This window comes from Tympanuchus pallidicinctus, unplaced genomic scaffold, assembly GCF_026119805.1.
Source record: "Tympanuchus pallidicinctus isolate F22 unplaced genomic scaffold, pur_lepc_1.0 scaffold16, whole genome shotgun sequence".
NCBI classification, from domain to species: Eukaryota; Metazoa; Chordata; class Aves; order Galliformes; family Phasianidae; genus Tympanuchus; species Tympanuchus pallidicinctus.
The window spans coordinates 17,771,986-17,798,759 of record NW_026294679.1 but is presented as its reverse complement, the minus strand read 5'-3'; the positions used below and the strand labels follow the sequence as shown (position 1 = coordinate 17,798,759).

Below are 26,774 nucleotides of genomic sequence, written 5' to 3'. Positions count from 1 at the left end.
GGAGATGATGGTAGAGTACTTTTGCTGGTAACTTATTTTAACCCCTCTGCCGTGAGAGTTCCGACGTCTCAGAGTGGGCATGCAGCACTGCATCCTTCTGGGGAAGTGAATTGAATTAAACTGAGGTCTCAGTGTTCAGAACAGTGTGAGAGTACTGGGTGGGCCAATGCAATTTGAAGGTTTCAGTTTCTCGTGTTGTGTTGCTGCTTTATGGCTAGCTAGGAGAGAGAAGTGGCATGGCTACAAGTCCCACTTCATTCATCTTTTCTTGGAGGATGCATCAGAGGAGCTCTGGTACTTGTTAAGAAAAGGAGGTAAACTGAAACTGTAGTATATGGGGTAGAGCTTAGCTGCCCAGAAGTGAGCAGCAGATCTGCAGACATCACTGTTCAGACAGGGAAGACAGAGCCACTGAAATGTCTGAAGAGGTTCTGGGAGAGGATAGTCTAGGTCCTGACGTAGAAAGAGCTCTTTACCTGTGGAAAATGGCAAAAAGTAGTCACTCTTTCTGAAGGTACCATCTGCATTCAGGAAATGTTCCGGGTCAAATTTTTCTGGATTAGGAAATTCCTTGGAGTCTTGCAGGATGGGAGACAGCAAAGGGAATATCATGGTGTCCTGAATAAGCATAGAGAGGAGAAAGTTAAGTGGAGACATGCCAAAGTGAAGCCCCATGGATCAGTTCCCAGGGCTGAATACATGAAAAGCCCTGCTTTGTGACTGCTGTGTGATCCCAGTAAGCTTCACTGTCTGCCAGAATTAAGTGTTGAAATCCCATGAGAAAAGCTGGTGTAAATGCAGAAAAGTGCCAGCAGTCGAGTCTCGGGGGACATCTAGAAAGCTTTTTTTCACAGCAGCCATTCATATCTTGGAGCCAGCTAACTACCTTTCCTCACAGTTGCAGTTCATAGAGTAATAACTGTTTGTATTGGAAACAAAACGTAGGAAAAGACTGGTTCATGAAAGGAAGGCTACAACATTGTACAACTCAGTGCATAGCATCACCAGAGAAGGACAACTCCCTCTCAGAAATCAAATGATGCTGTTTCTGTATTGCTTTCCAGTGTGTATGTAATTTAAGTAAAGCATAATTAATACAGCACAGCAGGGGATTATGGATGTTCCCAGCAACAGACCTTGGGTATGAAATAGTCTCTGAGCTTGATGTCCTTGGTCACAGCATGTGGAACGTTGAGGGGAAGGAAATCAATGAATCTCTGGATTTCATGGACCACAGCATCTGTGTATGGCATCTGGCTCCTGTCTGCCATGCAGGGCCTTCGGTCTTGGCCCACCACACGGTCAATCTCCTTGTGAATTTTCTCTGTTGGGGAATAAGTAAATTGAATGGATGTTTCCCAAAGCCTTTCCTCACAGTTGCAGCAAGGCTTGCTTTTCCCCCTCCCAAGAGCACAGGAACATACTTGGTACTGATGGCTCTCTGCTGGAAGTAAAGCTAAGACTGATGGACATCTCTGCTATTAGGGACTGTTGTCACCAGTGGAAGTGACACAAACTGTCTGCTTTGAACCCATGGCCTATGATATATCTTCAAGTAAATATTCCCTTTCCTCTTACCTTCAATCTCTGGGTATTTCTGGAGAATCAGGAGTCCGTATCTCAGTGTGGTGCTGGTTGTCCCAGTTCCCACAAGGAACAAGTCAAGTGTTGTAGAGCTGCAATGATAAAAGGAGGAAATGTGTATTTTGGTTGAAGTGCTTGCAGTCATTTTTTCCCCTAACTGTCACTATGAGAAGCAGTAGACTCTTCTGAATCATGGTTTCACTATACTCAAGGAGTGAATTTACTTGAACTGCTTTAGCAGTTCTGTTCTGCTCTGGAAGTACAATGAGATTTCCATAAAATGAAATAGCATGCCAATGATAAATGAGTAACACAAATGAATATAACACTAATAACCTAAACCATTAATTCATTTATTAATTAAATGAAATTGCACAAACCTGTGTTTGTATTTTGTTCTGGTACTTGTTGTTTCCTTCCAGCATTTCAATTAGATTGAGAAACTTCTTGTCCTCATAGTCAAACCGATCCCCAAATCGAGCAATGGAGCAGATGGAGCAGATGATGTTGGAAACAGCATGGATTAAGAATTTACCAGGGTTGAAAGGTTTCTCTGCAACAGCAACAACAGAAAGGTAACTTGCTTTCAGTACTTCAGTCATCATGTCCTCCCCTTATAGCTCCAAGGAAGTTTTGCATTCACTTGAGTCCCAGATTTCTGCAGTCTTTAAAGAAGATAATGAGAGATTTATCCAATTGGATATTCTCTGCTTGTAAATAACTGATTTTCCTGTCTGTAATCTTTCAGTCCCTGTTTTGCCCTGTTCTTTCTACAGCAAGTCTGAGTGATTTGTTTCCCCTTCATCTGACACAGGTCTTGCAGCAGGACAGACTGTTTATTAGAGACTGCCTGCCAAAGAAACTTCAGATACCTGTGATCAAAAGTAGAGTTTTGACAGCATGGCTACAGAATATTCTAAGGAAATAACTATGATGGAAGCGTGAGGAAAAGTGAGATTAGATCCATGACAGACAGGAAAGTTGAACCTGGAGACTGCAGTAAGGTATATCTCAAGTATGGAAGATAAGAATCATCAAGATGGGAAGGTATGAAATCCTGAAGGGAAAAAAAGCGACACCAGTTAATGGTAATGTTATGGATCAGCCTCTTCCATGCAGCTCTGGAGCCAGCCCTTCTGTGCCTTGCCCATGACTCCTTGTTGGCTGTACAGTGAGGCACATACAGTGCAGAATCAGTGAGATGAAAAGAGCATGTTTTCTCAGATTCTCAGCAGGGATTTTTATCTGTGAATCCAGACTGAATTTTGTTACAGTCTCATTGCAGGTCTGCAAGGTTTCCCAGCAGATGCACGTCAGTGTCCTACCATGTGTGTTCCTGATCCTCTCCACCAGAAAACGAGCTTCCTCCTGGATTCGCTCCTCAATGCCCTTCTTCCCCATTCCAAAATCACGCAGGGTGGTGAGGGCGAATCTTCGCAGTTGTCTCCAGGTCTCCCCATTGCTGGTCACAATGCCTGTTACAAGAAAAAACAGCAAACCTCCATGAGGAAGTAAGCTTTCTGCCCCCCACACCATTTTCTGGAATAAATACCTACCACAATTGCTGTATGCCCCAAATCCTAACATTCCTGCAGTTCTGGAGGTGACAAATTGACCAATCTGACCAAGGCACCATTGTTTATTTCCAGAATAGGAGAAATGACACTGGGCTGTCAATAAAAAGGCAGCACTGGTACTAAAGTCAACTTGGCCACAAGCAGATGGCTAAGATGAATTCCCAAATGCTTTATGCATTGTATCATCACCGAATACATTGAGGAAGTAAAAAATAATAGCATGGAATAACCATTTGCCTGGATAAACAGTCTAGTGGGAACTGTTGTGTTGAATGAGCCCAGGGCCTCATGTTGAGTATGACCCTTAACCAGGACAGCCTTTATTTGCTTGTCAGTGTTGTACTCTGGAATTTCCATTTGATGGCACCTGTGCTGTAGGGCCTTGGGCAGTATTTTCAGAAATGGAAGAATAACAGCAATATCTTAGCGGCACCTTTTGTCAACCAAATTTTAGCCAGAATTTGAAGGTGCTGAAAATAGAAAGGAACTCCCTGGAGCCAGCCTAGGACCTTAAACAGTTCTCCACCTACTGCTAGGTCCAAGGACTAAGTTGGGCTTTTAATACTTTATTCCTCATTTTTATGTGTAAATGTAGTACTTGAAGTCCACCAATCGCTCCTCCACTGCCCTTACAGGTGCATTCCTGTACCAAGGACATGATCAGTTCTGTATGGCAATATTTCCAGGGAAGTACCTAGGCCTTTGAAGAGTTTTTCAAGCATAGGCAGTACTCCTCTCCCACTGAAGGCGTCTCCGTTATCAATTAGGGCTTCTTTCACAACATCGTAGCCATAGAGCACCACAACCTTTTAGAGGCCTAGGTGTATTGTGAAGATAGGGCCGTACTTTTTGCTGAGCTGTAGGAAGGAAGAACACAAGGAACACAGTCTATTTGTGCATGTTAATCATGGGAAATTAAGTTTGCAGGTCTTCACCTGGTGAATAAGATCTCTGGAAAGCAATTCATTCCTCAGCCCTTTCCCATCCATCCACCACCATCCCATCACAGTACCCTCAGGATCAGGCTCCACAGCCAAACTCACTCCACCTATTCTCTTACAGGCACTGCAGCACAGGCGTTTGTTTTTTTTTTAACAGATGTATGACAGTATCCATAGGAGGGAACAGGTGGTGCCATTCGCCTTCAAACTCCTTTGTTTGGTCCTTGCACTCACAAATTCCCCTCCCATGAGATTGTACCTAATTGCCGGGGGGCTGAGGCAAGAAAATAGAGCAATGGTCCTCCATAAATCAGGGCTGTGCTCTTTTGCCAGGGCAGTGAAGAGATTTGCACAAAGGGATTGTGGTGGATATGGTGAATGCATCAGGACCTTGTCTAGAAATCTACGGTATACTGCAGTACTGGTGTGAGGCCAATGCAGTCTCAACACCAGTATGGTTACTGCAATTGGCAGCGTAATACATCAAAAGCAAACATGAATTAAGCTGAGACTGTGTGGACTGGGCTTTGTCCTAGAGGCAATGCAGGAAAGAAAGAGACGTTCTTACCTCCTTGAAGCTTTCCATCAAGTCCCTTGGGTTTAGCTGAAAAACATTTCCAATTATGGGGATTGGTGTGGGACCAGGAGGCTCCTTCCCTCTTTGTGATGAACTTCTCCATGCAGCAATGAGAAGGCATGAGATGCAGGCCAGCAAGAGGATTGTTGGCCATCCCAAGAACTCCAAGGCGGGCTGAGGAAGGGATGCAAATTGTCAGATGAGTTTGACCTGGGACCTGCAAACCGGAGGTTATTTATAAGCTGTAGAAGAAAAACACGTGGATTAAATCAGCCAATATCACCTCCCTGTTCCTGCTGAGGCAGCAGATTACTTATTAATCTGCTCATGATTAGAATGAGCAAACTAGGAATGAAGTCATTGTTAACTCTGACTTTTTTTTACACATACAGCTTCTGTGTACAAAAGGAACAAAAGTGTTCCTTTTGTTAATCATCCATGTGGTACCAATAACAGTCTAATGCTGCCAAATGATCTCAAAATGCAGAAATACTAGAGCTCATCTGCTGAATGCATGCTTGCTGTTGTCCTTATGCCTAGGGTGATTTCTGGCTGCTTCTCCAACATGTGTGCGGAGTGGAGGGAGCTGTGGATGAAATAGGGGCATCTTCACAAGTGTTTTATAGGTATTTCACCTTCACTTCTCAAACGGAGTGAGAACATTGGTCTGAGGTCACGCATGCAGATTTCCAGGGAAAAAAACTGCATTTTTCCTAATCTCTTTTATACAGTCCACAGTATCCATAGCAATTGCTGGAAGATTTGAAAAGTTATCCACAAAGCACAGAGCCCTGTGGCAGCCTGTGCTCTCCTTCGACGTGTGATGTTTCAAGAAACGTTCCGAATATCCAGAGAAGGTGTGAAGATCCATGAAAGTTAATGTCTTCTGATCAGGGTGTAACGGAATGAATGGTTTTATTAGTAGTAGTTATTTAATAGAACACAAAAGTATACGTGATGTACTACACTTCTGACTACTCTTCCTCACACATAACCTAGTATCCAGATCTAGTTTCTGGGATACAAATTCTGAGACAAGACTGTGTGTTTGATATGCTTTAGTGAGGAAAGAGACGTGCGTCACGAGTGTGCTGCAGCAGCAGCCCCTGCTCCAACTACTTTTGGGGCAGCCTCTATGCAAGGACACAGAAAAGCAAGAGACTGTACTAGAGGCAAACCTGCAAGTGCGCCAGCACCTCTGGAAGGCATTCTTCTGCCTTCTGGCAGATCAAGCACATAGAAGAGGAAACTGGATATTAAGTGGGCCTCTACACCACCTAAGTGCTCCAAGAGTACCAAAAAACGAAAATAACCTGTTGTGGTTTAACCCATCAGGCAGCTGAACACCACACAAATGTTTGCTTCTTCCCCCCGGGTGGGATGAGGGAGGGAACTGGAAAGAATAGGAGTTGTGGGCTGAGATCAAAACTATTCCCTGAGACAGAAGAGGAAAATGGAAACAAAAGTGCAGTGATAACTGTATGTACAGGCGCAGTGTGATTCTCTCCTCTTGCTGACCAATGTACAGCAAGAATACAACTTGCTGCCGACTGACAGCCAGGAGCAACACAAGGTCTCACTCCAAAATGCACAGTGTCAGTGTCTGCCTTACAAGACAAAGACTTTGCCATGACCGCGTGTATTAAGATCCATGAAAAATTCAGCATTCAATGATTTACAAAACATGCATACTTGTAACATGCTATGCTGGTAGGGCTCAAGATAAGATAAAGACCTTGTTGTTATCTTTCAGGTGATTGCAGAAATGCCATTTGACCAGCCAGCACAAAAGATTTGATTAAATATTTGTGTTTGAACTCACAGGACCCAAAACACAACTCAGTTGACTCAGGACCAAGCCAGTGACGTGAGTTCTGCTCTTCAGTCAATTGGAATGTGTAGCACACTGTTACACTCCGGCTTGATCTTGGAAAGTGCAAGGAAGTTAATGTAGTACCAGCCTTGGTGTGGCTTGTGCAGTGACTCTAGCAGTAAGCCACTGTGTTGTTGTTCCTGTTGATGATCATCTTTGAATAGAGACTAGCTTCAAAGTATAGTCAGCAAGAAATGAGAAGAGGCCCTTCCCCAAGCCAGGCAGCAAGTCAGGAACTGGGACACTAAGTTGACAAGTGTGCGTGCTTTGCCAACTGTGCATACGTTCAAGAGAAATGATGATGTGCAAGTTCACCAAGTGACAATATAAAACCTCAGAAAGGCCCTGTGCAGCTGATTGGAACCAGGTGCACGACACAAATTCTGCCACACAGGAGGTTCATCAGTTCTACTCATTTGTTCCACTGAATGTCTCCGGTGCTACAACCACAGATGTCCCGCTCAGACTGTACCTCCTCCATTAAATCTGCTCCAAATTTTCTGTAAGTGATTGTGTTCAGGCCTTGAAGTTCAGGCCTGCTGGAAGAGGCTCAGAAGCAACTCTCTCTTTTTGTCTTTCAGAATTTGCAGGAAATCAGTGAGTTTAAATTACAGTCCCAAAAGATTAGAGCTTGAGAAGCCTTCTGATGGAAACCACTTCGGCTTGGCTCAAAGCTGTGCATGCAGCCATTATTTTTTAATAGTTAATACAAGATGAATGCATGTGCTTAACTAACATGGGAGGTGGAGATATTGGTATCATGTCCAGGAAACAAAGCAACGGATACCAAATCTGGTGATAAGCATTTGCTGACAGTCAGTGATTTCTGTCTTAATACGCAGAGCCTTTATTAAGGCTGAAATAACCTGAGCTTTGAGATGACATCAGTAGGGAATTTAGGAAAGATGTCTCTAAGCACAGTTGTTTGATAGGCCCAACACTGAAAAAGGTGGAAGCCTCCACCCTGTATTGCAGGGTCTTTGTGTTTGTTAATCTCAGGTATCTGAGTATGCACTGTCATGGAGAAGTGAAGGCCAAACGGCAGTAGGGAACCGAGGTTCCTGCAGTGAACAAGTTACGTTTGAAGAAATCAGGTAAGTCCAGTGCAGACCTCATGCCTAGGTTTTGACAACTTAATTTCAGCTACTTGGATACCCATTCTCAATGCTTACTACTTAATCCAGCTCCAGCTCCAGCTCAATCCATTTCTTGGTGTATGGGACCTGCTGAATCACAGCCGGAACCTCTGATTGACCACCTGAGGCGAGCACTGAGTCAGCCCTGGGAGCACAGGTGAAGGCAGTTCAGCTGTGTGACTGGAAGGGTTGGAGCCTGGCTGCACCTCACCTAGACCCCATTTAAGGCCGACAGCCCCTGGGGAGGGATCTCTTTCTGGAGATTACTCCCTTTGGTATTTTTTTTTGTAAGCCATGGACGTGGCTGAGTTTTCCTGTTTTTTTTTTTTTTTTTTAATTATTATTCTTATTATCTGTTTCCACCATGGTAATCCTTCTAGTTATACAGCCTGTGAAGTACCGGCCTCTCCATGCTGCTCTGCTATTTGTGTGTTTGTTGATTGTGCTCTTTACACTTGGATGGGAATGGTGGCTTCAAGGCTAGGGTGTTGTTCCTCTCTTTTTCTGGAAGGAGTTAAACTGTGTTTCTTTCAGATCTCAGATCTCTCCTCTTCCTCGCCTTAGAAGGAAGTGTCTACAGCAGTGACTGTTAGTGCCTTTGCTTTCCTTAAGGCCTCTCTTGTTGTAGCAGAGCCTACAGTTTTGTTTTTTGCTGCTGCCTCTGCATTCATTATGCTCAAGTGCCCAACTTGGGAGTGTCTCAGTCATGCTGGAACACATCTGCCGTTTAGTGATTAATGTCATATTAACTTAGAATGGTGGCTCAGGCAAGTGCTGCTGCCCTGCTAGGGGAAACAGCTCAAGTGGCTTTTTTATTTATTTCCTGGGGTGTTTCATAGACAAGAAACTCGAGGACCTCTTTAGTGGGCCTGAACCCTGCTGGTTCTGTCCTCTGTTACCACTTGGCCAACTGGCTGATGCTTCCACAGGTGCTTTCCAGCTCCCTAGCAACTCTTTATACTTCCAGACGTTCTTAAGTCCTTGGAATTAATAGCAACAGGGCAAAGAATGAATTAATCAAGGTTAAAGCCACTCTTTTTGTTGCTGAGTGACAAGACTTTGTGTCAAATCTGCCATGGGAAGTCAAGTAGCCCGGCCTCAGTTCTGCAAATAAGATACGATTTTCTGTGTACTGGCCCACCAGAAGTAAGAGCCTTGACAGCACTGAGTGTGAGCAGGCACAGAAAAGAGCAGTATGGCTGTATGGAGAGAGAGACTTTTATTGCCTGTTCCTTTCTAAGTAATGTTGTCCAGTTTAGCAGGTGACAAAACATCTGACCCTTAATCTCTCAGGAAGTGCTAATTCCGCTTTGTGTTCCATCAGGTGAATTCAGTGGAAATGCAAGCAGCCATTGGTTGCACTTGCACTGCTGCTTGTACCACGGCACAGTGAGACGCCAGGTGAGACTGGTAGGGCACGGCTTTGGTGCTTCTCTGTATGATGGTGGAGTCTTTGGGAGCTACAGCTTCTTTTCTGTTTTTTTTTTTTTTCTTTTTTTTTTTTTCTTCTCCTTTTGCTGCTTGGCACAGGCTGCATTCTTGTCTGTTCAGCATGGAGGAAAATGTCTGGAACAGGCAGGTTGCCTCCCAAGCCACTTAGCCATGGCAAAGTTGTAGGAAGCACAATGAGCTTTTCCTTTTTTTTTTTTTTTTTTTTTTTGTCTTTCTGAAAAGTCGACTTCTAACACTTGGTCCAGGTTATTTGGATGCTTACCTGCCCATTCATTAATGCTCCTGTGGTGACATTTCAACTGCTGTATTATTCCACATAGCTCAGACTCAGCTCTGTCACTGCAATTACAGTAAGCTACACTGCAGAGAATGTAATCGATCTGGGAAATGCCAGTCCTACATTTCTTTGTTAGCTCATAGAAAGCCTTTACCTGAAGCTCGTCAAGTTTCCTCACTGATTCTTACATACTTCAAAAAAGTAATGGGAAGATTCAAGCTGCATTCATGGAGATCCCAGCATTATTTCATGCTCTTTTCTTTCAATGAGCAGTGCTTAATTGCTCTTTAATTCTGACAGGCCCAGTAAGTGCAGTCCAGCCAGTTCCCACATGCTTAGTGAGACCAGAGGTTTTCTAGATGGTGTCTTAAAGCCAGAATGCATTTCTTCTAAATGAGTGAAAAGAAATAGTCAAGGTATGTACCTATTTTGGACAGCGTGTGGGAGTCTAAGCTTTGTGGAGGATTGTTTTCTGCTGCAGCATGTCCTTCCATGATCACATAGAAAAGCATAAATCTTGTGTCTGTAAAGAATTTAGGAAGTTATCTGATTGTCTCAATCACATCAGGGTGGGCAATGACTGTTGTCCAAGAAGAGTTCTGATGTTGGAGGTGGCTTGACAACTGTCTTCACTTGTCTAACGTGGAATAAATGAGATCTCGTAAGGTCGGGGCATATTTGCCAGAGTGGTGACTATGGGAGAAATGTCAACATCCTTGCGATCTACAACGGGCTTCAGAGTAAAGTTCTGCAGGATGGATGTTAAAAATAAGAATATCTCCATCCGGGCCAGACCTTCTCCTGCACAGATGCGTTTTCCTGCAAGGAAAGAATGAGGAGAACAGGAGATGATGGTAGAGTACTTTTGCTGGTAACTTATTTTAACCCCTCTGCCGTGAGAGTTCCGACGTCTCAGAGTGGGCATGCAGCACTGCATCCTTCTGGGGAAGTGAAGTGAATTAAACTGAGGTCTCAGTGTTCAGAACAGTGTGAGAGTACTGGGTGGGCCAATGCAATTTGAAGGTTTCAGTTTCTCGTGTTGTGTTGCTGCTTTATGGCTAGCTAGGAGAGAGAAGTGGCATGGCTACAAGTCCCACTTCATGCATCTTTTCTTGGAGGATGCATCAGAGGTGCTCTGGTACTTGTTAAGAAAAGGAGGTAAACTGAAACTGTAGTATATGGGGTAGAGCTTAGCTGCCCAGAAGTGAGCAGCAGATCTGCAGACATCACTGTTCAGACAGGGATGACAGAGCCACTGAAGTGTCTGAAGAGGTTCTGGGAGAGGATAGTCTAGGTCCTGACATAGAAAGAGCTCTTTACCTGTGGAAAATGGCAAGAAGTAGTCACTCTTTCTGAAGGTACCATCTGCATTCAGGAAATGTTCCGGGTCAAATTTTTCTGGATTAGGAAATTCCTTGGAGTCTTGCAGGATGGGAGACAGCAAAGGGAATATCATGGTGTCCTGAATAAGCATAGAGAGGAGAAAGTTAAGTGGAGACATGCCAAAGTGAAGCCCCATCGATCAGTCCCCAGGGCTGAATACATGAAAAGCCCTGCTTTGGTGACTGCTGTGTGATCCCTGTAAGCTTCACTGTCTGCCAGAATTAAGTGTTGAAATCCCATGAGAAAAGCTGGTGCAAATGCAAAAAGTGCCAGTGGTGAAGTGCTGGGGACATGTAGGAAGCTTTTTTTCACAGCAGCCATTCATATCTGGCAGCCAGCTAGCTACCTGTCCTCATAGTTGCAGTTCATAGAGTAATAACTGTTTGTATTGGAAACAAATAGTAGGCACAGACTGGTTCATGAAAGGAAGGCTACAACATTGTACAACTCAGTGCATAGCATCACCAGAGAAGAACAGCTCCCTCTCAGAAATCAAATACTGCTGATTCCGTATTGCTCTCCAGTGTGTATGTAATTTAAGTAAAGCATAATTAATATAGCACAGCAGGGGATTATGGATGTTCCCAGCAACAGACCTTGGGTATGAAATAGTCTCTGAGCTTGGTGTCCTTGGTCACAGCATGTGGAACGTTGAGGGGAAGGAAATCAATGAATCTCTGGATTTCATGGACCACAGCATCTGTGTATGGCATCTGGCTCCTGTCTGCCATGCAGGGGCTTCGGTCTCGGCCCACCACACGGTCAATCTCCTTGTGAATTTTCTCTGTTGGGGAATAAGTAAATTGAATGGATGTTTCCCAAAGCCTTTCCTCACAGTTGCAGCAAGGCTTGCTTTTCCCCCTCCCAAGAGCACAGGAACATACTTGGTACTGATGGCTCTCTGCTGGAAGTAAAGCTAGGACTGATGGACATTTCTGCTATTAGGGACTGTTGCCACCAGTGGTAGTGACACAAACTGTCTGCTTTGAACCCATGGCCTATGATATATCTTCAAGTAAATATTCCCTTTCCTCTTACCTTCAATCTCTGGGTATTTCTGGAGAATCAGGAGTCCGAATCTCAGTGTGGTGCTGGTTGTCCCAGTTCCCGCAAGGAACAAGTCAAGTGTGGTCCTGGTCAAGGACTCAACAGTGAAAATAGAGTTCCCTTTCTCCTGGAGGGAAATTTGGCAGGATTCTTTGAGTGAAAACAGTAAGAAGCTTTTCTACAAAGGATGCCTTGTGCCTATGCCGTATGCTTTTAGACTCACCTGATGTCTTTTCAAAAATACAACCCTGCCCAGTACATCAGGATAACAGTTCTTATATGACACTTGAGATAACATGGGAAGTGTGTTCCCACTGTTAGCACTGTGCTTACAAATCTTTCAAAGGGAAATGGAGGGGAGAGAATGAAGGTGCCAAGAAAAGAAAATTTCCCTCTGTATTTGCCAAGGGCCAGTGTGCTGCTACAACTGGGAGGCAATGCAAGGATTCAAATGGTGGTTTTCCCATCATCCAAAGAGCTCTCACTTGCTCACTCTTACATTACCTGTTGCATTTTGTTGATAAAAGCATCAATAAAATCTCGAGGGCAGCTGGGATCAAAAGATTCCTGGTGTGCTTTTACGATTTCAATTATGAAGTCATCAACATTATCAATGTTTTTTATTACTTTTTGATGAGGCCCAGGTAAAAAATCTAAGATGGTTGGGAAGAAGTTGTAGAGCTGCAATGATAAAAGGAGGAAATGTGTATTTTGGTTGAAGTGCTTGCAGTCATTTTTTCCCCTAACTGTCACTATGAGAAGCAGTAGACTCTTCTGCATCATGGTTTCACTATACTCAAGGAGCGAAGTTACTTGAACTGCTTTAGCAGTTCTGTTCTGCTCTGGAAGTGCAATGAGATTTCCATAAAATGAAATAGCATGCCAATGATAAATGAGTAACACAAATGAATATAACACTAATAACCTAAGCCATTAATTCATGTATTAATGAAATGAAATTGCACAAACCTGTGTTTGTATTTTGCTCTGGTACTTGTTGTTTTCTTCCAGCATTTCAATTAAATTGAGAAACTTCTTGTCCTCATAGTCAAACCGATCCCCAAATACAATGGAGCAGATGATGTTGGAAACAGCATGGATTAAGAATTTACCAGGGTTGAAAGGTTTCTCTGCAACAGCAACAACAGAAAGGTAACTTGCTTTCAGTACTTTAGTCATCATCTCCCCTTATAACTCCAAGGAAGTTTTGCATTCTGTTGAGACCCAGATTTGTGCTGTCCTTTAAGAAGATAGTGAGAGGTTTATCCAATTGGATATTCTCTACTTGTACATAACTGATTTTCCTGCCTCAATTCTTTCAGTCCCTGTTTTGCCCCGTTCTTTCTACAGCAAGTCTGAGTGACTTGTTTCCCCTTCATCTGACAAAGGTCTTGCAGCAGGACAGACTGTTTATTAGAGACTGCCAGAAGAATACCATGAAAACCCAAAGAAACTTCAGATACCTGTGATCAAAAGTAGAGTTTTGACAGCATGGCTACAGAATATTCTAAGGAAATAACTATGATGGAAGCGTGAGGAAAAGTGAGATTAGATCCATGACAGACAGGAAAGTTGAACCTGGAGACTGCAGTAAGGTATATCTCAAGTATGGAAGATAAGAATCATCAAGATTGGAAGGTATAAAATCCTGAAGGGAAAAAAGAGAGAACAGTTAATGGAAATGTTATGGATCAGCCTCTTCCATGCAGCTCTGGAGCCAGCCCTTCTGTGCCTTGCCCATGACTCCTTGTTGGCTGTACAGTGAGGCACATACAGTGCAGAATCAGTGAGATGAAAAGAGCATGTTTTCTCAGATTCTCAGCAGGGATTTTTATCTGTGAATCCAGACTGAATTTTGTTACAGTCTCATTGCAGGTCTGCAAGGTTTCCCAGCAGATGCACGTCAGTGTCCTACCATGTGTGTTCCTGATCCTCTCCACCAGAAAACGAGCTTCCTCCTGGATTCGCTCCTCAATGCCCTTCTTCCCCATTCCAAAATCACGCAGGGTGGTGAGGGCAAATCTTCGCAGTTGTCTCCAGGTCTCCCCATTGCTGGTCACAATGCCTGTTACAAGAAAAAACAGCAAACCTCCATGAGGAAGTAAGCTTTCTGCCCCCCACACCATTTTCTGGAATAAGTATCTACAATAATTGCTGTATGCCCCAAATCCTAACATTCCTGCAGTTCTGGAGGTGACAAATTGATCAATCTGACCAAGGCACCATTGTTTATTTCCAGAATAAGAGAAATGACACTGGCATGTCAATAAAAAGGCACCACTGGTACTAAAGTCAACTTGGCCACAAGCAGATGGCTAAGATGAATTCCCAAATGCTTTATGCATTGTATCATCACCGAATACATTGAGGAAGTAAAAAATAATAGCATGGAATAACCATTTGCCTGGATAAACAGTCTAGTGGGAACTGTTGTGTTGAATGAGCCCAGGGCCTCATGTTGAGTATGACCCTTAACCAGGACAGCCTTTATTTGCTTGTCAGTGTTGTACTCTGGAATTTCCATTTGATGGCACCTGTGCTGTAGGGCCTTGGGCAGTATTTTCAGAAATGGAAGAATAACAGCAATATCTTAGCGGCACCTTTTGTCAACCAAATTTTAGCCAGAATTTGAAGGTGCTGAAAATAGAAAGGAACTCCCTGGAGCCAGCCTAGGACCTTAAACAGTTCTCCACCTACTGCTAGGTCCAAGGACTGAGTTGGGCTTTTAATACTTTATTCCTCATTTTTATGTGTAAATGTAGTACTTGAAGTCCACCACTCGCTCCTCCACTGCCCTTACAGGTGCATTCCTGTACCAAGGACATGATCAGTTCTGTATGGCAATATTTCCAGGGAAGTACCTAGGCCTTTGAAGAGTTTTTCAAGCATAGGCAGTGTTCCTCTCCCACTGAAGGCGTCTCCGTTATCAATTAGGGCTTCTTTCACGACATCGTAGCCATAGAGCACCACAACCTTTTTGAGGCCTAGATGTATTGTGAAGATAGGGCCGTACTTTTTGCTGAGCTGTAGGAAGGAAGAACACAAGGAACACAGTCTATTTGTGCATGTTAATCATGGGAAATTAAGTTTGCAGGTCTTCACCTGGTGAATAAGATCTCTGGAAAGCAATTCATTCCTCAGCCCTTTCCCATCCATCTACCACCATCCCATCACAGTACCCTCAGGATCAGGCTCCACAGCCAAACTCACTCCACCTATTCTCTTACAGGCACTGCAGCACAGGCGTTTGTTTTTTTTTGACAGATGCATGACAATATCCATGGGAGGGAACAGGTGGTGCCATTCGCCTTCAAACTCCTTTGTTTGGTCCTTGCACTCACAAATTCCCCTCCCATGAGATTATACCTAATTGCTGGGGACTGAGGCAAGAAAATAGAGCAAAGGTCCTCCATAAATCAGGGCTGTGCTCTTTTGCCAGGGCAGTGAAGTGATTTGCACAAAGGGATTGTGGTGGATATGGTGAATGCATCAGGACCTTGTCTAGAAATCTACGGTATACTGCAGTACTGGTGTGAGGCCAATGCAGTGTCAACACCAGTATGGTTACTGCAATTGGCAGCGTAATACATCAAAAGCAAACATGAATTAAGCTGAGACTGTGTGGGCTGGGCTTTGTCCCAAAGGCAATGCAGGAAAGAAAGAGACATTCTTACCTCCTTGAAGCTTTCCATCAAGTCCCTTGGGTTCAGCTGAAAAACATTTCCAATTATGGGGATTGGTGTGGGACCAGGAGGCTCCTTCCCTGTTTGTGATGAACTTCTCCATGCAGCAATGAGAAGGCATGAGATGCAGGCCAGCAAGAGGATTGTTGGCCATCCCAAGAACTCCATGGTGTGCTGAGGAAGGGATGTCAAGTGCTGAAGAGTTTGACCTGGGACCTGCAAACCGGAGGTTATTTATAAGCTGTAGAAGAAAAACACGTAGATTAAATCAGCCAATATCACCTCCCTGTTCCTGCTGAGGCAGCAGATTACTTATTAATCTGCTCAAGATTAGAATGAGCAAACTAGGGATGAACTCATTGTTAACTCTGACTTTTTTTTACACATACAGCTTGTGTTCCTTTGGGTAATCATCCATGTGGTACCAATAACTGTCTAATGCTGCCAAATGATCTCAAAATGCAGAAATACTAGAGCTCATCTGCTGAATGCATGCTTGCTGTTGTCCTTATGCCTAGGGTGATTTCTGGCTGCTTCTCCAACATGTGTGTGGAGTGGAGGGAGCTGTGGATGAAATAGGGGCATCTTCACAAGTGTTTTATAGGTATTTCACCTTCACTTCTTGAACGGAGTGAGAACATTGGTCTGAGGTCATGCATGCAGATTTCTTGGGAAAAAAACTGCATTTTTCCCAATCTCTTTTATACAGTCCACAGTATCCATAGCAATTGCTGGAAGATTTGAAAAGTTATCCACAAAGCACAGAGCCCTGTGGCAGCCTGTGCTCTCCTTCGACGTGTGATGTTTCAAGAAACTTTCTGAATATCCAGAGAAGGTGTGAAGATCCATGAAAGTTAATGTCATTCTGATCAGGGTGTAACAGACTGAATGGTTTTATTAGTAGTAGTTATTTAATAGAACACAAAAGCATAGGTGATGTACTACACTTCTGACTACTCTTCCTCACATGTAACATAGTATCCAGATCTAGTTTCTGGGATACAAATTCTGAGACAAGACTGTGTGTTTGATATGCTTTAGTGAGGAAAGAGACGTGCGTCACGAGTGTGCTGCAGCAGCAGCCCCTGCTCCAACTACTTTTGGGGCAGCCTCTATGCAAGGACACAGAAAAGCAAGAGACTGTACCGGAGGCAAACCTGCAAGTGCGCCAGCACCTCTGGAAGGCATTCTTCTGCCTTCTGGCAGATCAAGCACATAGAAGAGGAAACTGGATATTAAGTGGGCCTCTACACCACCTAAGTGCTCCAAGAGTACCAAAAAACGAAAATAACCTGTTGTGGTTTAACCCATCAGGCAGCTGAACACCACACAAATGTTTGCTTCTTCCCCCCGGGTGGGATGAGGGAGGGAACTGGAAAGAATAGGAGTTTGGGGCTGAGATCAAAACTATTCCCTGAGACAGAAGAGGAAAATGGAAACAAAAGTGCAGTGATAACTGTATGTACAGGCGCAGTGTGATTCTCTCCTCTTGCTGACCAATGTACAGCAAGAATACAACTTGCTGCCGACTGACAGCCAGGAGCAACACAAGGTCTCACTCCAAAATGCACAGTGTCAGTGTCTGCCTTACAAGACAAAGATTTTGCCATGACCGCGTGTATTAAGATCCATGAAAAATTCAGCATTCAATGATTTACAAAACATGCATACTTGTAACATGCTATGCTGGTAGGGCTCAAGATAAGAAAAAGACCTTGTTGTTATCTTTCAGGTGATTGCAGAAATGCCATTTGACCAGTCAGCACAAAAAATTTGATTAAATATTTGTGTTTGAACTCACAGGACCCAAAACACAACTCAGTTGATTCAGCCAGTTGACCAAGCCAGTGACGTGAGTTCTGCTCTTCAGTCAATTGGAATGTGTAGCACATTCCACCTGGCTTGATCTTGGAAAGTGCAAGGAAGTTAATGTAGTATCAGCCTTGGTGTGGCTTGTGCAGTGACTCTAGCAGTAAGCCACTGTGTTGTTGTTCCTGTTGATGATCATCCTTGAATAGAGATTAGCTTCAAATTATAGTCAACATGAAATGAGAAGAGGCCCTTCCCCAAGCCAGGCAGCAAGTCAGGAACTGGGACACTAAGTTGACAAGTGTGCGTGCTTTGCCAACTGTGCATACGTTCAAGAGAAATGATGATGTGCAAGTTCACCAAGTGACAATATAAAACCTCAGAAAGGCCCTGTGCAGCTGATTGGAACCAGGTGCACGACACAAATTCTGCCACACAGGAGGTTCGTCAGTTCTACTCATTTGTGCTACTGAATGTCTCCCATGCTACAACCACAGATGTCCTGCTCAGACTGTACCTCCTCCATTAAATCTGTTCCAAATTTTCTGTAAGTGATTGTGTTCAGGCCTTGAAGTTCAGGCCTGCTGGAAGAGGCTCAGAAGCAACTCTCTCTTTTTGTCTTTCAGAATTTGCAGGAAATCAGTGAGTTTAAATTACAGTCCCAAAAGATTAGAGCTTGAGAAGCCTTCTGATGGAAACCACTTCGGCTTGGCTCAAAGCTGTGCATGCAGCCATTATTTTTTAATAGTTAATACAAGATGAATGCATGTGCTTAACTAACATGGGAGGTGGAGATATTGGTATCACGTCCAGGAAACAAAGCAACGGATACCAAATCTGGAGATAAGCATTTGCTGATAGTCAGTGATTTCTGTCTTAATACGCAGAGCCTTTATTAAGGCTGAAATAACCTGAGCTTTGAGATGACATCAGTAGGGAATTTAGGAAAGCTGTCTCATGCAAAGTTGTTTGATAGGCCCAACACTGAAAAAGGTGGAAGCCTCCACCCTCTAATGCAGGGTCTTTGTATTTGTTAATCTCAGGTATCTGAGTATGCACTGTCATGGAGAAGTGAAGGCCAAACGGCAGTAGGGAACCGAGGTTCCTGCAGTGAACAAGTTACGTTTGAAGAAATCAGGTAAGTCCAGTGCAGACCTCATGCCTAGGTTTTGACAACTTAATTTCAGTTACTTGGATACCCATTCTCAATGTTTACTACTTAATCCAGCTCCAGCTCCAGCTCAATCCATTTCTTGGTGTATGGGACCTGCTGTATCACAGCCGGAACCTCTGATTGACCACCTGAGGCGAGCACTGAGTCAGCCCTGGGAGCACAGGTGAAGGCAGTTCAGCTGTGTGACTGGAAGGGTTGGAGCCTGGCTGCACCTCACCTAGACCCCATTTAAGGCAGGCAGCCCCTGGGGAGGGATCTCTTTCTGGAGATTGCTCCCTTTGGCATTTTTTTTTGTAAGCCATGGACATGGTTGAGTTTTCCTTTTTTTTTTTTTAATTATTATTCTTATTATCTGTTTCCACCATGGTAATCCTTCTAGTTATACAGCCTGTGAAGTGCCAGCCTCTCCATGCTGCTCTGATATTTGTGTGTTTGTTGATTGTGCTCTTTACACTTGGATGGGAATGGTGGCTTCAAGGCTAGGGTGTTGTTCCTCTCTTTTTCTGGAAGGAGTGAAACTGTGTTTCTTTGAGATCTGAGATCTCTCCTCTTCTTTGCTTTAGAAGGAAGTGTCTACAGCAGTGACTGTTAGTGCCTTTGCTTTCCTTAAGGCCTCTCTTGTTGTAGCAGAGCCTACAGTTTTGTTTTTTGCTGCTGCCTCTGCATTCATTATGCTCAAGTGCCCAACTTGGGAGTGTCTCAGTCATGCTGGAACACATCTGCCGTTTACTGATTAATGTCATATTAACTTAGAATGGTGGCTCAGGCAAGTGCTGCTGCCCTGCTAGGGGAAACAGCTCAAGTGGCTTTTTTATTTATTTCCTGGGGTGTTTCATAGACAAGAAACTCAGGGACCTCTTTAGTGGGCCTGAACCCTGCTGGTTCTGTCCTCTGTTACCACTTGGCCAACTGGCTGACGCTTCCACAGGTGCTTTCCAGCTCCCTAGCAACTCTTTATACTTCCAGATGTTCTTAAGTCCTTGGAATTAATAGCAACAGGGCAAAGAATGAATTAATCAAGGTTAAAGCCACTCTTTGTGTTGCTGAGTGACAAGACTTTGTGTCAAATCTGCCATGGGAAGTCAAGTAGCCCGGCCTCAGTTCTGCAAATAAGATACGATTTTCTGTGTACTGGCCCACCAGAAGTAAGAGCCTTGACAGCACTGAGCGTGAGCAGGCACAGAAAAGAGCAGTATGGCTGTATGGAGAGAGAGACTTTTATTGCCTGTTCCTTTCTAAGTAATGTTGTCCAGTTTAGCAGGTGACAAAACATCTGACCCTTAATCTCTCAGGAAGTGCTAATTCCGCTTTGTGTTCCATCAGGTGAATTCAGTGGAAATGCAAGCAGCCATTGGTTGCACTTGCACTGCTGCTTGTACCACGGCACAGTGAGACGCCAGGTGAGACTGGTAGGGCACGGCTTTGGTGCTTCTCTGGGCTCTGATTTCTGCTCCATATGATGGTGGAGTCTCTGGGACCTACAGCTTTTTTTTTTTTTCTTTTTTTTTTCTCCTCCTTTTGCTGCTTGGCACAGGCTGCCTTCTTGTCTGTTCAGCATGGAGGAAAGTGTCTGGAACAGGCAGGTTGCCTCCCAAGCCACTTAGCCATGGCAAAGTTGAAGGAAGCACAATGAGCTTTTCCTTTTTTTTTTTTTTTTTTTTTGTCTTTCTGAAAAGTCGACTTCTAACACTTGGTCCAGGTTACAAATTCTAACAAGATAGGTGATATTTTTCATGTATTTTCTTTATTTGTTTGTCTGTCAATCTGTGATGTATATTTTCTTTGAGCTTTTGTTGCACCAAACAAATAACTCGTGGTATTTCAAGGCTATTAACACAGCGAAAGAAATGAACGTTTGGCTGCTTACCTGCCCATTCATTAATGCTCCTGTGGTGACATTTCAACTGCTGTATTATTCCACATAGCTCAGACTCAGCTCTGTCACTGCAATTACAGTAAGCTACACTGCAGAGAATGTGATCGATCTGGGAAATGCCTGTCCTACATTTCTTTGTTAGCTCATAGAAAGCCTTTACCTGAAGCTCGTCAAGTTTCCTCAGTGATTCTTACATACTTCAAAAAAGTAATGGGAAGATTCAAGCTGCCTTCATGGAGATCCCAGCATTATTTCACGCTCTTTTCTCTCAATGAGCAGTGCTTAATTGCTCTTTTAATTCTGACAGGCCCAGTAAGTGCAGTCCAGCCAGTTCCCACATGCTTAGTGAGACCAGAGGTTTTCTAGATGGTGTCTCAAAGCCAGAATGCATTTCTTCTAAATGAGTGAAAAGAAATAGTCAAGGTATGTACCTATTTTGGACAGCGTGTGGGAGTCTAAGCTTTGTGGAGGATTGTTTTCTGCTGGAGCAGGTCCTTCCCGGATCACATAGAAAAGTATAAATCTTGTGTCTGTAAAGAATTTAGGAAGTTATCTGATTGTCTCAATCACATCAGGGTGGGCAATGACTGTTGTCCAAGAAGAGTTCTGATGTTGGTGGTGGCTTGACAACTGTCTTCACTTGTCTAACGTGGAATAAATGAGATCTCGTAAGGTCGGGGCATATTTGCCAGAGAGGTGACTATGGGAGAAATGTCAACATCCTTGCGATCTACAACGGGCTTCAGAGTAAAGTTCTGCAGGATGGATGTTAAAAATAAGAATATCTCCATCCGGGCCAGACCTTCTCCTGCACAGATGCGTTTTCCTGCAAGGAAAGAATGAGGAGAACAGGAGATGATGGTAGAGTACTTTTGCTGGTAACTTATTTTAACCCCTCTGCCGTGAGAGTTCCGACGTCTCAGAGTGGGCATGCAGCACTGCATCCTTCTGGGGAAGTGAAGTGAATTAAACTGAGGTCTCAGTGTTCAGAACAGTGTGAGAGTACGGGGTGGGCCAATGCAATTGGAAGGTTTCAGTTTCTCGTGTTGTGTTGCTGCTTTATGGCTAGCTAGGAGAGAGAAGTGGCATGGCTACAAGTCCCACTTCATGCATCTTCGAGGATGCATCAGAGGAGCTCTGGTACTTGTTAAGAAAGGGAGGTAAACTGAGACTGTAGTATATGGGGCAGAGCTTAGCTGCCCAGAAGTGAGCAGCAGATCTGCAGACATCACTGTTCAGACAGGGATCACAGAGCCACTGAAATGTCTGAAGAGGTTCTGGGAGAGGATAGTCTAGGTCCTGACGTAGAAAGAGCTCTTTACCTGTGGAAAATGGCAAGAAGTAGTCACTCTTTCTGAAGGTACCATTTGCATTCAGGAAATGTTCCGGGTCAAATTTTTCTGGATTAGGAAATTCCTTGGAGTCTTGCAGGATGGGAGACAGCAAAGGGAATATCACGGTGTCCTGAATAAGAATAGAGAGGAGAAAGATAAGTGGAGACATGCCAAAGTGAAGCCCCATCGATCAGTCCCCAGGGCTGAATACATGAAAAGCCTTGCTTTGGTGACTGCTGTGTGATCCCAGTAAGCTTCACTGTCTGCCAGAATTAAGTGTTGAAATCCCATGAGAAAAGCTGGTGCAAATGCAAAAAGTGCCAGCGGTAGAGTGCTGGGGACATGTAGGAAGCTTTTTTTCACAGCAGCCATTCATATCTGGCAGCCAGCTAGCTACCTGTCCTCGTAGTTGCAGTTCATAGAGTAACAGCAGTATAACTGTTTGTATTGGAAACAAAAAGTAGGAAAAGACTGGTTCATGAAAGGAATGCTACAACATTGTACAACTCAGTGCATAGCATCACCAGAGAAGGACCACTCGCTCTTAGAAATCAAATACTGCTGATTCCGTATTGCTCTCCAGTGTGTATGTGATTTAAGTAAAGCATAATTAATATAGCACAGCAGGGGATTATGGATGTTCCCAGCAACAGACCTTGGGTATGAAATAGTCTCTGAGCTTGATGTCCTTGGTCACAGCATGTGGAACGTTGAGGGGAAGGAAATCAATGAATCTCTGGATTTCATGGATCACAGCATCTGTGTATGGCATCTGGCTCCTGTCTGCCATGCAGGGGCTTCGGTCTCGGCCCACCACACGGTCAATCTCTTTGTGAATTTTCTCTGTTGGGGAATAAGTAAATTGAATGGATGTTTCCCAAAGCCTTTCCTCACAGTTGCAGCAAGGCTTGCTTTTCCCCCTCTCAAGAACACAGGAACATACTTGGTACTGATGGCTCTCTGCTGGAAGTAAAGCTAAGACTGATGGACATCTCTGCTATTAGGGACTGTTGCCACCAGTGGTAGTGACACAAACTGTCTGCTTTGAACCCATGGCCTATGATATATCTTCAAGTAAATATTCCCTTTCCTCTTACCTTCAATCTCTGGGTATTTCTGGAGAATCAGGAGTCCGTATCTCAGTGTGGTGCTGGTTGTCCCAGTTCCCGCAAGGAACAAGTCAAGTGTGGTTCTGGTCAAGGATTCAACAGTGAAAATAGAGTTCCCTTTCTCCTGGAGGGAAATTTGGCAGGATTCTTTGAGTGAAAACAGTAAGAAGCTTTTCTACAAAGGACAACTTGTGCCTATGCCGTATGCTTTTAGACTCACCTGATGTCTTTTCAAAAATACAACCCTGCCCAGGACATCAGGATAACAGTTCTTATATGACACCTGAGATAACTTGGGAAGTGTGTGGAATTACCTCGGTGAGGCTGGTCAACAGCTTTCCCAGCTTTGGCTAGTGCTGTATGCCACTGTTAGCACTGTGCTTACAAATCTTTCAAAGGGAAATGGAGGGGGGAGAATGAAGGTGCCAAGAAAAGCAAATTTCCCTCTGTATTTGCCAAAGCCCAGTGTGCTGCTACAACTGGGAGGCAATGCAAGGATTCAAACGGTTGTTTTCCCATCATCCGAAGAGCTCTCACTCGCTCACTCTTACATTACCTGTTGCATTTTGTTGATAAAAGCATCAATAAAATCTCGAGGGCAGCTGGGATCAAAAGATTCCTGGTGTGCTTTTACGATTTCAGTTATGAAGTCATCAACTTTATCAATGTTTTTTATTAGTTTTTGATGAGGTCCAGGTAAAGAATCTAAGATGGTTGGGAAGAAGTTGTAGAGCTGCAATGATAAAAGGAGGAAATGCCTATTTTGGTTGATGTGCTTGCAGTCATTTTTTCCCCTGACTGTTAGTATGAGAAGCAGTAGACTCTTCTGCATCATGGTTTCACTATACTCAAGGAGTGAATTTACTTGAACTGCTTTAGCAGTTCTGTTCTGCTCTGGAAGTACAATGAGATTTCCATAAAATGAAATAGCATGCCAATGATAAATGAGTAACACAAATGAATATAACACTAATAACCTAAACCATTAATTCATGTATTAATGAAATTGCTCAAACCTGTGTTTGTATTTTGTTCTGGTACTTGTTGTTTTCTTCCAGCATTTCAATTAAATTGAGAAACTTCTTGTCCTCATAGTCAAACCGATCCCCAAATACAATGGAGCAGATGATGTTGGAAACAGCATGGATTAAGAATTTACCAGGGTTGAAAGGTTTCTCTGCAACAGCAACAACAGAAAGGTAACTTGCTTTCAGTACTTTAGTCATCATCTCCTCCCCTTATAGCTCCAAGGAAGTTTTGCATTCACTTGAGACCCAGATTTGTGCAGTCTTTAAAGAAGATAGTGAGAGGTTTATCCAATTGGATATTCTCTGCTTGTACATAAGTGATTTTCCTGTCTGAATTTTTGAAGACCCTGTTTTGCCCTGTTCTTTCTACAGAAAGTCTGAGTGACTTGTTTCCCCTTCATCTGACAGAGGTCTTGCAGCAGGACAGACTGTTTATTAGAGGCTGCCTGAAGAAAACCATGAAAACCCAAAGAATCATCAGACACCTGTGATCAAAAGTAGAGTTTTGACAGCATGGCTACAGAATATTCTAAGGAAATAACTATGATGGAAGCGTGAGGAAAAGTGAGATTAGATCCATGACAGACAGGAAAGTTGAGCCCAGAGACTGCAGTAAGGTATATCTCAAGTATGGAAGATGAGAATCATCAAGATGGGAAGGTATGAAATCCTGAAGGGAACGAAAGAGACAACAGTTAATTATATTGTTATGGATCAGCCTCTTCCATGCAGCTCTGGAGCCAGCCCTTCTGTGCCTTGCCCATGACTCCTTGTTGGCTGTACAGTGAGGCACATACAGTGCAGAATCAGTGAGATGAAAAGAGCATGTTTTCTCAGATTCTCGACAGGGATTTTTATCTGTGAATCCAGACTGAATTTTGTTACAGTCTCATTGCAGGTCTGCAAGGTTTCCCAGCAGATGCACGTCAGTGTCCTACCATGTGTGTTCCTGATCCTCTCCACCAGAAAACGAGCTTCCTCCTGGATTCGCTCCTCAATGCCCTTCTTCCCCATTCCAAAATCACGCAGGGTGGTGAGGGCAAATCTTCGCAGTTGTCTCCAGGTCTCCCCATTGCTGGTCACAATGCCTGTTACAAGAAAAAACAGCAAACCTCCATGAGGAAGTAAGCTTTCTGCCCCCCACACGATTTTCTGGAATAAATACCTACCACAATTGCTGTATGCCCCAAATCCTAACATTCCTGCAGTTCTGGAGGTGACAAATTGATCAATCTGACCAAGGCACCATTGTTTATTTCCAGAATAAGAGAAATGACACTGGGCTGTCAATAAAAAGGCAGCACTGGTACTAAAGTCAACTTGGCCACAAGCAGATGGCTAAGATGAATTCCCAAATGCTTTATGCATTGTATCATCACCGAATACATTGAGGAAATAAAAAATAATAGCATGGAATAACCATTTGCCTGGATAAACAGTCTAGTGGGAACTGTTGTGTTGAATGAGCCCAGGGCCTCATGTTAGTATGACCCTTAACCAGGACAGCCTTTATTTGCTTGTCAGTGTTGTACTCTGGAATTTCCATTTGATGGCACCTGTGCTGTAGGGCCTTGGGCAGGATTTTCAGAAATGGAAGAATAACAGCAATATCTTAGCGGCACCTTTTGTCAACCAAATTTTAGCCAGAATTTGAAGGTGCTGAAAATAGAAAGGAACTCCCTGGAGCTAGCCTAGGACCTTAAACAGTTCTCCACCTACTGCTAGGTCCAAGGACTGAGTTGGGCTTTTAATACTTTATTCCTCATTTTTATGTGTAAATGTAGTACTTGAAGTCCACCACTCGCTCCTCCACTGCCCTTACAGGTGCATTCCTGTACCAAGGACATGATCAGTTCTGTATGGCAATATTACCAGGAAGTACCTAGGCCCTTGAAGAGTTTTTCAAGCATAGGCAGTACTCCTCTCCCACTGAAGGCTTCTCCATTATCAATTAGGGCTTCTTTCACAACATCGTAGCCATAGAGCACCACAACCTTTTTGAGGCCTAGATGTATTGTGAAGATGGGGCCGTACGTTTTGCTGAGCTGTAGGAAGGAAGAACACAAGGAACACAGTCTACTTGTGCATGTTAATCATGGGAAATTAAGTTTGCAGGTCTTCACCTGGTGAATAAGATCTCTGGAAAGCAATTCATTCCTCAGCCCTTTCCCATCCATCCACCACCATCCCATCACAGTACCCTCAGGATCAGGCTCCACAGCCAAACTCACTCCACCTATTCTCTTACAGGCACTGCAGCACAGGCGTTTGTTTTTTTTTTGACAGATGCATGACAATATCCATGGGAGGGAACAGGTGGTGCCATTCGCCTTCAAACTCCTTTGTTTGGTCCTTGCACTCACAAATTCCCCTCCCATGAGATTATACCTAATTGCTGGGGGCTGAGGCAAGAAAATAGAGCAATGGTCCTCTATAAATCAGGGCTGTGGTCTTTTGCCAGGGCAGTGAAGAGATTTGCACAAAGGGGTTGTGGATGATATGGTGAATGCATCAGGACCTTGTCTAGAAATCTACGGTATACTGCAGTACTGGTGTGAGGCCAATGCAGTCTCAACATCAGCATGGTTACTGCAATTGGCAGCGTAATACATCAAAAGCAAACATGAATTAAGCTGAGACTGTGTGGACTGGGCTTTGTCCTAGAGGCAATGCAGGAAAGAAAGAGACGTTCTTACCTCCTTGAAGCTTTCCATCAAGTCCCTTGGGTTTAGCTGAAAAACATTTCCAATTATGGGGATTGGTGTGGGACCAGGAGGCTCCTTCCCTCTTTGTGATGTACTTCTCCATGCAGCAATGAGAAGGCATGAGATGCAGGCCAGCAAGAGGATTGTTGGCCATCCCAAGAACTCCATGGCGGGCTGAGGAAGGGATGCAAATTGTCAGATGAGTTTGA

At 43.8% G+C, this 26,774-nt stretch overlaps 3 protein-coding genes and 2 long non-coding RNA genes across 7 annotated transcripts in view; 2 read left to right on the top strand and 3 right to left on the bottom strand.

The window, feature by feature from the left end:
- LOC128078165 (cytochrome P450 2H2) overlaps nt 1–4,869 on the bottom strand; it is a 24,998-nt gene extending 20,129 nt beyond the window's left edge. Inside the window, exon 1 of the mRNA XM_052678137.1 lies at nt 4,671–4,869. Within this exon, the coding sequence (XP_052534097.1) occupies nt 4,671–4,688 (18 nt within the window). The 5' untranslated portion in view covers nt 4,689–4,869. The remainder of the gene's footprint in view (nt 1–4,670) is intronic.
- The window catches only part of LOC128078162 (cytochrome P450 2H1-like), a 24,659-nt gene extending 8,459 nt beyond the window's left edge, over nt 1–16,200 (bottom strand). Inside the window, exons 1-10 of one of the 2 annotated variants that reach the window (XR_008205336.1) lie at nt 16,144–16,200; nt 15,522–15,746; nt 14,709–14,871; nt 13,763–13,912; nt 12,817–12,977; nt 12,352–12,528; nt 11,839–11,974; nt 11,397–11,584; nt 10,738–10,879; nt 9,572–10,236 (exon numbers count right to left, since the gene is read on the bottom strand). Coding sequence is in view for 1 of the 2 variants with exons in the window: in XM_052678134.1 (XP_052534094.1) it covers nt 10,084–10,236; nt 10,738–10,879; nt 11,397–11,584; nt 11,839–11,974; nt 12,352–12,528; nt 12,817–12,977; nt 13,763–13,912; nt 14,709–14,871; nt 15,522–15,746; nt 16,144–16,185 (1,537 nt within the window). In the remaining variant the exon portion in view is untranslated. The remainder of the gene's footprint in view (nt 1–9,571; nt 10,237–10,737; nt 10,880–11,396; nt 11,585–11,838; nt 11,975–12,351; nt 12,529–12,816; nt 12,978–13,762; nt 13,913–14,708; nt 14,872–15,521; nt 15,747–16,143) is intronic. The other variant, XM_052678134.1, reaches the window with a different exon arrangement.
- LOC128078178 (uncharacterized) overlaps nt 1–26,774 on the top strand; it is a 52,187-nt gene that overhangs the window by 19,142 nt on the left and 6,271 nt on the right. The window contains exon 2 of the long non-coding RNA XR_008205355.1: nt 10,576–10,775. This is a non-coding gene — a long non-coding RNA (uncharacterized LOC128078178). The remainder of the gene's footprint in view (nt 1–10,575; nt 10,776–26,774) is intronic.
- Nucleotides 9,429–26,774, bottom strand: LOC128078163 (cytochrome P450 2H1). Of its 2 annotated transcripts, XR_008205337.1 has the most exons (10): nt 26,557–26,774; nt 25,743–25,905; nt 24,799–24,948; nt 23,849–24,009; nt 23,389–23,565; nt 22,821–22,956; nt 22,379–22,566; nt 21,712–21,853; nt 20,550–21,215; nt 9,429–9,571 (listed from the first exon to the last, which is right to left on the bottom strand). XR_008205337.1 is itself a non-coding variant. In XM_052678135.1 (9 exons), the coding sequence occupies exons 1-9, from the start codon at nt 26,731–26,733 to the stop codon at nt 21,034–21,036; spliced, it is 1,476 nt and encodes a 491-aa protein (XP_052534095.1). In that variant the 5' UTR covers nt 26,734–26,774; the 3' UTR covers nt 20,239–21,033. The 2 variants fall into 2 exon arrangements, 1 of the variants encoding a protein (XP_052534095.1); XM_052678135.1 differs by lacking the exon at nt 9,429–9,571 and having other exon boundaries at nt 20,239–21,215.
- LOC128078181 (uncharacterized) lies at nt 12,894–13,903 on the top strand. The gene is made up of 2 exons (XR_008205357.1): nt 12,894–12,999; nt 13,236–13,903. It is a non-coding gene; the product is annotated as an uncharacterized LOC128078181 (long non-coding RNA).